This window comes from Symphodus melops (genome assembly GCF_947650265.1).
Source record: "Symphodus melops genome assembly, chromosome: 4".
In the NCBI taxonomy this organism is placed as follows: domain Eukaryota; kingdom Metazoa; phylum Chordata; class Actinopteri; order Labriformes; family Labridae; genus Symphodus; species Symphodus melops.
The window spans coordinates 19429127-19441201 of NC_136694.1; the positions used below are offsets into that span (position 1 = coordinate 19429127).

The 12075-nt window shown below is 37.3% G+C and overlaps 1 protein-coding gene across 1 annotated transcript; it reads left to right on the forward strand.

Annotated features, from left to right (window-relative positions):
* Positions 1–4289: 4289 nt before the first annotated feature.
* Positions 4290–11708, forward strand: slc6a22.2 (solute carrier family 6 member 22, tandem duplicate 2). Its single transcript, XM_079341376.1, has 15 exons — positions 4290–4304; positions 4642–4843; positions 5112–5246; positions 6006–6146; positions 6227–6308; positions 6387–6519; positions 6615–6749; positions 7088–7191; positions 7269–7393; positions 7469–7581; positions 8185–8322; positions 8636–8738; positions 9970–10070; positions 10348–10518; positions 11045–11708. Exons 2-15 carry the CDS (start codon positions 4687–4689, stop codon positions 11204–11206), a joined length of 1800 nt encoding a protein of 599 aa, XP_079197502.1. The 5' UTR covers positions 4290–4304; positions 4642–4686; the 3' UTR covers positions 11207–11708.
* Positions 11709–12075: the final 367 nt, after the last annotated feature.

Sequence of the window (12075 nt, forward strand, 5' to 3'; positions counted from 1 at the left end):
ATTATTAATTTTGGGATTCGCATATTAAATGTATATTTTTTTGGGTACCTGATATTCCTATCCTCGCAGCAGTCAGTGAACATCGCCGAAGACTTCCACTGTGTGGGAACTCTTCAAATTAGGTGAAGACAACACCACAGTGTGACCAATATGCAAACTGAAGCTTACCATGGTGGCACAACAAGCATGAAAAGTCACATGAATGCTGTAGTAACGTTGTAGAGACTTATGACTATCTGACTAAAATGACCCAATCTAAGTGTTTTGTTTAATATTATTAATGATAGTTTATGCTTTATCGTGTAATTGGATTATTTCTCAGACGTATTCCTCTGTTGCAGCCTAAGTGAGGCTTTTTAAAGAAAACCTGAGAGGTTTAAGGAACATGCCTGAAACTGCACAGCTGGTGACCCAAGCTGACATTTTGAGTCCCTCCTTCTGCGTCAGTAAATGTCCCTGCAGGCACCCTGGGGGCCTACACTCACTGCTGCCCAACACAACTTTACTTTCAACATACTGTCTGCTCTCTGCAGTTCTGCTTTGTTCCATGGTAGTAGTGTTTGTCTCTGTCCCCATTGTTGTGAAGTATTTTAGTCAAATAAATAAAAGTCACAATCAAAATAATCTTGTGGGCCATATATCGTTGCGGGCAGGCCAGTTGCTGACTCCTGATTTACTAACAAATATGTGAATTAATAGGGCCAGATGGATATGTGACTTTTGGAGCTGAAAGCGATTTTAGGGTGAGAAAAAATCTGATGCCAACATTTCAGACACATTTGCTGATTCTTTCTTATATACTGTCTTCAGGGATCAATATACATTAACACATTATTGCCTTTATCCCTCAACATTTCTTATATTTCACATATGTATGAGCATGTGACAAATAAAAATCTTGAACCTTGAATCTGAATCTTGAAGGTATCATTTCTTTATATATATGATATATATTATGATTCAGGCATTGTAGTTCCAGAGTTTCACCACAAGAGGGAGTTTGTGGCAGCTCTTTATCAGGCATTGTGTTGTTCTGAAGAAGTTCAGTGAGGAGCGCATGATTTACGATGCACAATGTTGCTGTATGTTTTCGTTTTCACAAGAAAGTAAAACAACATACAACTCCAGAATAAAATATGATAATACCAGAATATGGTTCATTGAAGTGTGCAACATGTACCCTAACTCTATACTCACCTGAGCAGTTACAGACAAGGGGAATTTGTTTACAAAATATAGCTTGAGAATAAACTTTGATCTGTAATCCATGTAAATTGTATATTTTTTCTCACTCTCTCTCGCTCTCTCTATTTAACAGTTATGTATAACCTGTAACTTTTGTTTTTAGCAGTTCCATGAGATAAGAAATGTCTGCTTTATCACAACCCTAGCTCATGCTTTAAAAACAATAAATTAATGATGTTGCTTCTCAGTGCACACTCACAATTTGTTCAATGCCCAAGCATGCAACACCCATCCCTTTCATTTGATTGGTGTGAGTGCTCCAATCCTGCCCAAGCACTGGACACACCTTGATTGTGGCACGCTTGAAAGAGGTGTGTTTATATATATTACAGTGTTTATAAATGAGTTATCTCTGGTAACCTCTTCCAGAGTGACTGTGCACGGTCACTTCGGTTCAAAGAAACACAGCTGTCTCTTAAGCTAACAACACGAGTTTCTTTCATCAGAGTGAAGGAGACATCATGTTGTGGCTTTCAGTTGGTTTGATTTTATCCATGTTTTTTACAACCCTGTTTTTCAGAAGAAAAAAGTTGAGCCTCTCAGAGAATCAGACTTTCACTTCATCTTATTCAAGCATACATTGATTTCAAAATGTTTGTGGTTGTGGATTATGTGATTGTGCTTCCATGTTTACATGTGAATTGTTTTTTCTGTTATATGGCTTTCTTTTTATTTAGTATTACTACGAGCTCATGATTCATAATGACAAACCTTTATCACATCATATCAACTATTAGAAAGGTGTGCTGCTAAAAGTTTATGGAAGTTTTTTTATTTATTTTTTAGTCTGCTTCTCTGAAGTTAATAACTTTGTTAAAATGAACATAGAGAACATGTTAAATGTTATTCTCATTCCAGCACAACTGTCCCCAGGTCACGTGGCACTAAGAAAGTTTAAGTTCTCTGAGTCAAAGTAGAAGTTTCCCATGATATAACCTTATTACATTTCTCAGAACATGTATATTAAAAGGTGGATCATTTACAAATCACAGTTACATTAGAAACAAAAGGCATGGCGGAGTCCCCTTGGTTACATATATATCAGACTGTGGATGTGAGAAAACACAGGTGAATTGTAGAACAAAGAGACTGAAGTCTTGAATCATATTTGTGTTAATGAGCAACCTGCAGTGACATGAAAAGGTATGTATGAGCGCCCTCTTGTGGACATGATAAGGATTTTAAGAAATCCTTCTATTGAGCTGTGCACACGCAAACTTGTTGGAAACAAAGCGACTGGGTGTCAGGGTGTAGAGAAACCTCAGCTACAGCTATATTTACAACTCCCCAACAAAAACATACTCCTACAACAATAAACATAATGAACAAAGTGGCATACGCCTAACTATAAACTGTGCATTGGTTTTGAGTTCTTTTTTTAGGCTATGAAATGAAAATGAACATCTTTGAGGTGATATTGTTTTTGTGTTGCATGAACAGCGTAAAAGCTTTCTTTTTTTTTCACCCGGCTTCAGATACATGTATGTTAATATCTGTTTTTATGACTTGATATAAAGCTTCAGTTCTACAGAAAGCTTATTGAAAGATGTGTAGCTCCCCCTAGTGTGCACAGTTTTGTTTTGTGTGTTTATATAAGACACGATGGAATTAGTTCTCAGCTACAGCCGTGGATCAGTATGCAACATACTTTTTCATGTGTGAGGTATGTTATACCTGAAGAAAACCATATTTACACATCTTAAAGAGAACATTTAGTCAACAAAATTATGTGATTTTAGCAAATTTCACAGTGTCGTTTGAAGTTTCACTGCCAGACTTCTATGGTATCAATGGTATAATAGTGCTCTATTACAAAACGTAGATTTTTTGAATAATTTTCATAAACTTATTTATTTTTCATAAGTTTGCTGCCTCAAGGCACCATTATAGAATAAAAGACACATTGAAAGATGTGTATACATATTACATTTGTATAAGGTCTACACCAAATAACACAACTTATTTTTCCCTCCTCACATTTTCTGAACTGAGTAATATTTTGGGGGCGGTATGTGAAGGTTTGTTGGGACCAAATATGGACCACGGGCCGCCAGTTGATGATTACTGACTGCCACAAAGGGTTAAAGGCTTCTCTTAGACAGGTTTTCCTTCTTTTTACTTGAGCACAACATTATAAAAGAGGAGAACAAAAGCACCAAGTGAGGGGATTAGATTTCTTTAAACTATCTTTGTTCTCCAATGAACAGTTGTTTTGATTTGGTTTCAGGTGTTCATGTTAATAAAAAAAAAAAAATTCTCATGCTGACAGCTTTCAATAGGAATGTTATGCAGTGACAGATGAAATGCTCTTGTGATGGTCATATTGTTTCGAGGAACACACCATCGAATGTGTGACAGTGCTTTGGTATGACATTTTATTGATTAGAACAAACTGAAATCGTCATTTATTTAAGTATGTAGCACATCTTGTATATTAATATGTCAATAATAATGTGAGGTAACTTTGCTTTTTGTAAGTCATTATAAAGATAACTTTTTATTATAAAACCTTATCTAAGGATACAATATGTTATATCATTCTCAGGTAAGTATTTAAATTTGGTAAGATCATTTTGCTCTATTGGTCAAAAATGCAGTGTAACATTCAACAGCTCTGCTCCAGCTAAAACAGATCAAAAAGCTATTAGGACCCCTTATTAACAGATTTTACTGTTGATCATCAAAAACACTACAGAAATGATAATGCTGTTATTTTACAACAGAAAAAAGTGTCAGTCTGTTGCCCCCAAGATAATAAGCCGACCCCCCTTGCATTGCATGGTTATCTCCTTTATCTTGGAAGACAGAGACCCAGACTGATGCTGTGTTTGCACGCGTTGTGTGTGTGTGTGTGTGTGTGTGTGTGTGTGTGTGTGTGTGTGTGTGTGTGTGGTGGGGGTGTCGGTTTCTAACGAAAAGACTGGTTAAGTTAGTCCCACTTGTCCCTTTGCCCCTCCTCACAGAAACCCCTTCAAAACCAATGTACTCCTGAGAGGCAGCATTGTTTCAGGACATAAGAAAAACATTTGTCAGAAGAAGACAAACTTCCACTGCTCAAGGTATTTGTGCATTTTTTGTTTTGATTTCTTAGTATACAATATCAGTTGTTGTACTTTGCTGTTTATTAATTTCAATTGAATTTGAAGTCATATTGTGTTTAGTCTAGTTTTCGCTTTGGATATATCATATACAATGTTTATTTCCAGGAAAGGTATACACAATTAGGCAGGACACATTGAAGTCTTAATGTTTGTCGGTCCCCACACTTGGATTAGTTTACTTAAATTGTAAACTAATCCAGTGTTTAGTGTTGCCTTGACACAGCTTTTTATTAGACCACAGAATGGTTCAGGGACAAAATACCTTAATCCAAATTTTTTTTATTTTTTTTTGCAGGTTAAAATAGACCAACAACAAAAATTAAAGTTAACAATTAATATAATGAACCTTGGGACCAAACAAGTTCACAATGAGTCCAAACCTCAGGAGAGGGAGCAATGGGGAAGTAAAGTGGAGTTCATCCTAGCGGTGGCTGGACACATTGTCGGCCTTGGAAATGTGTGGAGGTTCCCTTACCTGTGCTATAAAAATGGAGGCGGTAAATGTTTGATGTTGTCTTTAGTTGTGCCACATGTAGACAGAGTTTAAATATGTTTTGTAAAGTTCTGTTTAGAAGTTGGATTTTTTTCATCTCAGACAGTTTTGTTGTAATAAAACAATAAATCTTAATTTAACATGTATGTTGTAATTAATGTATGATAGCTTTAAACAAATCTTTTGCCATCAATATTTATCCGTGCAAAAAAATGTCTGTTGACTTATTATATCTGTTTTCCTAACAACTTGTTTCTTTTTCTGTTTCAAAGGGGTTTTCTTCATACCTTATGTTGTGTTTTTGTTCACCTGTGGCATCCCACTCTTCTTCCTTGAGACCTCATTGGGCCAGTTCACTAGCCAGGGTGGAATAACTTGCTGGAGAAAAATTTGCCCCCTCTTTGAAGGTCAGTGAGCCATTTTTTAATAAATGTATTAAAATGTGTGCAACTGTATGTAGCTGAGAAATGTGTTGAAAACAGCCTATTAGGAGCCTCCTTTGTTTGTTTTGAGTTCATTGAAGTTTGTTTTAATTCTGCTGTTGAAACCTACAACAGTATTGTTCGTCATCTCACTGTTTTGTGTCCTCAAAGCACCATTTAAGTATGTAATAAAAGAGTTTAAATGACTCTGTTTTTGGAGTTGGACATACTCGTAACAACAAAGATAAAAATGATCATCTAACTCAGTAGTTTTGTTCTCAGCTCTATGCACTGGTTCAGCACCATACAGCTATTTATTGTATGTAACTTCCAAAAACGTATTTCTTTTCTACTGTAGCAGACAGCTGTTGCCCTGAAAATGCCCTGATAAAAGCCCCTATATATTATCTGCCCACACCAAATAGTAGAGTGACAGATGTAAATACTAAAACAAAGCCGAGTTTCTGCAATGAGCCAAATTAATCGAAATGGTGCTCTGTGTGTCCCATCTTGTCAAGTGAATTTCAATAAAAACAAAAAATGTCAGTTTTCCCGACTGTTTGCTGTTTGAGCGTGTTTTTTTCCAAGCCGTCTTTTGACACTTTCCATTGAAAACATTGTTTAATGATATACAAATAGGATATCTTCATGTCTCCAAAGGCTTCATGGTATTAACATATAAGATCTTCATGTCTCCAAAGGCTTCACATGATAATAAAATGTAACATCTTCATGTCTCTGAAGGCTTAGGTTATGGAAGCCAAGTGGTTGTTTTATACACTGGAGTGTATTACATCATCATACTGGCTTGGACGTTTCTTTACCTGTTTTCATCCTTCACCTCTGAACTCCCTTGGGCCAGTTGTCAGAACAGCTGGAACACAGGTACAAGACTTTATCATTCATCTATGACACAACAAAAGTTTTGTTAATCGCTTTTTAAAACTCTGTTTCTTTCATGTCAGATAGCTGTTTCGAACATGGTCACAATCAAACATCTCTGCACTTGTATGGAAACAGCACATCTTCAGTTGTAGAATTTTGGGAGTAAGTAGCATGGATTAATAAATCATATAAGGACTGTAGTTTTTGCTGCTATACTGTTTTTATAATAAACTGTCACAGGAGGAGAATCTTGGGTCTGTCCAGTGGAATTGACCATATTGGCAACGTTCGTTGGGACTTGGCTGTCTGTTTACTTCTTGCCTGGACAATGTGTTACTTTTGTGTCTGGAATGGAGTTCAGTCCACAGGAAAGGTACAGTAAAACCTTTATTTTCTGATGCAATTTTTTTTTAAATCCTTTCCTTCACTTTTTAGACCAACCTTTTTTTTCTGGTTGTTCTGCCCTAGGTTGTCTACTTCACTGCCACATTTCCGTATGTCATGCTGGTGGTGCTGCTAGTTCGTGGTCTGACATTACCAGGAGCCAAAGATGGAATCATGTTCTACCTCTATCCAGACCCCTCACGCCTCACTGATCCAGAGGTAAGATTGTTACCTGATCTTAAATAAGTGCTTTGACTGCCTAAATGTGGCAATAAACCTATCCTGACACAAAGTCTGACAGCAATCCATAGTTCATCCAGTTTTGAAGACATTTCAGACACTGACACCACCATCTATAAAATCATAGGCCTGACATGATTGAAAATGTGCATGGTGTTCTAAGTTTATAAGCTGACATTATATTTCAAGGCCATAACTGGAGGGAAACTACATAAATGTACTGTCGTATGACCATTATGCCAGTAAGTGGAAAACCTCATCAGAATGCTTTATGCTTGATTTACATCGTTAAAAACCCAAACCTTTGAAATCTTAAGGTATGGATGGATGCTGGCAGCCAAATCTTTTACTCGTATGGAGTTTGCACAGGAGTTTTGACATCTTTGGGAAGTTACAACAAGTACACTAACAACTGCTACAGGTTTGTATTATAATCAATATTCTAATTGTAGTTCAGATTGGAGCATGGTGTAATAATTCTATCATTTTCATCTACAGAGACTGCATATATCTGTGCCTGTTAAACAGTTTAACCAGCTTTGTTGCTGGTTTTGCCATCTTTTCTGTCCTTGGTTTCATGGCAAAGGAGCAAGGTGTGGATATATCAATGGTGGCTGAATCAGGTATGGAAGTTTAATACAGAAATACGATGTGATACTATTAAAACTTGTTGACACATTTGCACTGTTCCTTTGCAGGTCCAGGGTTGGCGTTCATAGCATATCCACGTGCTGTGGCTCTGATGCCAATCCCTCAGCTCTGGGCTGTTTCCTTTTTTGTTATGATCATCTTTTTAGGATTAGATAGTGAGGTAGTGTAACTATTTAACCAATTAAGCCAGTTTTAAACAAAATCCCAATTACCACATGGCCTACTTCATTTGCGCCACAATCCGTCAGCGCCACACACTGCGCTGCTATTTCTTACAACTTAAATCAGTCGTTGTGTTTCTATAGAAAGCACCTCTGCTCTCTGCTGTGTTTTAATGCTTCAAGCTCGACAGATAATCAAAACCCGGACATGAAGTCAGACAACAAAAAGCACTAATTAGTGTCCTGTCAATTTCAAATAAAACACAACTGAAGGACTTATGATCGTCTCCTCCATCACTTTGAAAAGATTAAAAGAAAACAAGCACCAAAGAAATCATTCTCAGAAAAACAAACAAACTTCTTTGCTCATTTTCTCTCTATTCTTGCGTGATCTTGTAGTTCTCCTGTGATTATGGATGTGCGCCGCTGCACTCACTTTCCAGAAATGCTTCAAGTGGGGCAGGACGGGTGCCGTCTGATGGAACAAAACTGTGGCGCTGATGGACTGAGCGCACAGAATAATGTGGAAATTGGGAGTAATACAGACACTATAATAAAACTGAGGCAAATTAAAATAATCCGTCTTTCTCTCCTCATGGTAGTTTGTGTATCAAGAGGCATTGGTCACAACCATTTCTGACATGTATCCTGCCTTCTTTCGAAACAAATGTTACCGCAAACTCCTTCTACTCGCCATTGCTGTTGGAAGTTTCTTACTCGGGATTCTGATGGTCACGGAGGTCAGTGATAAAACATTTTCATATCGTTTTCTCTAATGAATGAATCTCCCTGCAGATATTATTTTTAATTATATCAGCATTCAATTCATGATCTGATGACTGATCGAAACATTTTAGTAGAATAATGTGCCAATAAATCTACAAACAGAATAGAGAAGTGCATGAATATAAACAATACACTTTGGCAGAAAATACTATTTGTACATTGTTTGTTCTATATGGTTCATACTTTGATATTAACATATTGGATAATGTGGGGATCATGCAATGACATATCTTTTTCTTTGACTGAATGTTTCTTCTTTTTCTCTAGGGAGGTCTTTACATCTTCCAGCTCTTTGACTACTACGCCTGCAGTGGGATGACACTTCTGCTTTTTGCTGTGCTTCAGTCCATATGTGTTGGATGGGTTTATGGTAAGTAAAATGGCTCTGCACCAGCTTACCTCACTGATCTCATGGACCTATGTGCCTGCTCGCTCACTTCGCTCACAGGGGACTGGCCCTAAGGTGAGCGGGCCTTTTCATTCCGCGCTCCCACTCTCCAGAACAGTCTCCCTGCGGATATCAGACTTTCTAGTTACCTTGATGTATTCAAAGCGAAGCTGAAGACCCATCTTTTCACTGTTGTTTATGGCTGATGTTTTTAATGATGTGCTGTGTCTGTTTGTTGTGTATAGCACTTTGACTAAAAGCGTTCTATAAATAAAATTATTATTAATAAAACATTAAATTAAAGTTCAATATGTTGGAGCCAGAGTGTGAGACATTCTTCATAAACTCGAGTTTTACAACACATGTTATTAAACTAGTGGCTTCCAACCACAGGTGTCTTATTGTGAATGCTGGTCCTTTTTGATGAGTAGTGACTGCAGGTGTGTTTTGGACCACTCATCCTGCTTCCTGGAAATCAAGATATTGTCACCTGTGTAATGTCAGTCAGTTGTGAGTTGTATTATGTTTTATTTCTTCATATACTCGATATGGATTTTAAAAAGACTTGCTACACAGACAAAGATCAGAAGGACCATAGGCAGAAGAAATGGATCACATGCAGTGTTTGGCACGTTCCTGACAATAAGTAACTGGTTAGAATCACTTGCCACTACTCTATAAAAGGTACTGAGTTACAAAATGATTAACTGCACAACAAAAGTAACAAGCTACTTGGGAAAGTAACTTGAGTGTAACTTTTTTTTGCTTCAATTGTCATAATAATGTTCACATTATTTGGTGTTGTTGACAGTCCTACATTTTAATTAACATGGAAGTACAGTTTTTATTTGTACCAATTAGATCTCTGACGGACAACATGCCTGCCTGTCATTCTGTAGTCCAGCCCACTAAATCAATGTCAATACACCTTAACCTTCTGTTGTTGTCTGCTGTTTCACGAAGCCTGAAGTAACAAGCGACAGAGGCTTCAAAATGTCAGTAATTGAAAGAGTGATATTACATTTGGAAAGTAAATGGTTAGTTAATCGTTACCACAAATTCAGTAGTGGTGGTGTCCAAACACTGGTCCCAAGTAACTCCATTGTGTGTGCTTTAGAACACAATGGAGCATTAATTAAAGTGTTTCTTTTGAAACTGAAAAAATCTGTATTTCCTGAAATGTTGATGTAACCAAGAGATATTCCTTCCTTAGGTGCTGATCGTCATTATGACAATATAAAGGATATGATCGGGTATCGGCCATGGCCCTTTATGAAATACTGTTGGCAGTACTTCACACCAGCCATATGTACTGTAAGTATTTTTAAAACATGCCTGCCTGTAATTCTGTTCATGGTCTAGTCAGACACAAGTGTGGATGACAGCTGACAGAGGCTTCTGTAGTTTATGTCTTAGCCAGATGGATCTGAAGAATGAAGTAGAATGTAATGTAATTCTAGGTGGTGTCAGTCACATTATAATGTGAACAAGAAAATGAAGTTCAATTCAGTTTCTTTTTGGAACACAAATAAGTAATTGAGTCTTTCTTAATTGTGTTTTATATGCTGTCTCTTTTTGTGTTTATTTTTAGGGCACTTTTCTCTTCTCTATCATCAAATACACACCGTTAAAATTTAACAACACTTATGAATATCCATGGTGGGGCTACACAATTGGAGGCTTCTTCACTCTCTCTTCAACTCTCATGGTTCCTATATGGATGCTGTATGCTGTGAGTGTAACTCCGGGAACACTCCGACAGGTACAGTCACTTATAACCCTCTTTAGATCTTGATGAACAAACTATTCAGGTTTAAAATCTTTACCGAGGTACATTGTTTAATTGATTAGAAACACATACACACACAGCAATTCATTATGCACTTAGTAGAGTGTATGGCCCTCCTGTGTGCCTTTATGCACTCCTGATGAGTAACCAAGGGTGTCCTAGTGGATATCTTACCAGAGCTTGTGCAAAGCTTGTCTCATGGACAATCTGTAGTGGCACTTAACGCTATTGAATGCACCGATGCACGACTTCCCATTGGGGCTCATTTGGATTTATGTCAGGGGAATGAGAGGGCCCGTCGATAGCATCAATGCCTTTGTCATCAACGAACTGCCTACACAGTCATTCTTCATTAACAGACAGAGTACTATCCCTGAATTTAAACTGACTTTGTATTATACTATGATGATAAGAATTCCTTTAATTCGAGTAGTTGTCAATAGAGTTAAAACTGTGACAAACAGAGGGTTAATCTAACTGTCCTCCTCTTTCTTTACAGAGACTTAAAGTTCTGTGCACTCCAGCAAAGGATTTACCCAAAACAACGTTAAAGAACACAACAAACAAAGAAGGATTTCAGACTTTCACAGGCTTGTACACACTGCGGAAAACAAACAGCCCTGATGTCGCAGACGATGGAACTCACAGATCTTTTTTTTAAACAGCATGAAATAAAGAATTGAGATAGTCTCTTGACTGTGAGGAATTTCGATCCTAAACCGTTTCAGTGATCAGTCAAGGCTCCTGATGAATAAACACAGGACACAGATACATATGATTTATGTACAGAATGTTATTTTAAAAGAGTTCAGCACCAGGCTGCAATATTTTTGTTACTAGAAAAATGTTATTATTGGGTTTATTTTGCTTAGAAAATTAAATACAACATATCTACAGTGTAAATAATAAAACAGTGGTACAATTGCTGATTTGGACTATCATTTACATTCTGATTTCTCCTGATAAGTCTCCTAAAGAACCAGAACTGTAACACTTAAGAAAGAGTCAATACACCCCCGGTGATAATTCAAGTTAAGGTAGCGTTGCATTTACACCAGTGCAAAGGAAAAAAATATGACTTGTAAAAACAAGGTGGGCCCGACACAGAATTGTGTCTGCCTGTTTGCGATGAACTGAACAAGTGTATTTAGTTCAAACAGGTGAAAAAAATGTATGTAGTACCTGATACAAAATGATCTTTTTTTAGTACTCTATGAGTGACAGTAGTGCAAACTCAGATTCTTGACTACAATCAACCAACAAACTTGACATTTACATCATACTTATTTGCTTATTTTTTTTAATTTTTATTTGTGTTTCCAAAGGCGTTTCAAAGGGCCTCATGGAAAAAAACAATCAGCAAGCTGTCGTTTTGTTTCGTTAAAAACACCCAGGCATGAGCAGCATTGATGGTAACACTTCTCACTGATCTGTCTCTCAGGATCTTCTAACTTGGAGCCCTCTGTCTTCTCCCACTCCTGCTCCTTCTCCTGCAGAGTCGGCTTGAGGCCTTCTGTGGCCTGAAGGAAG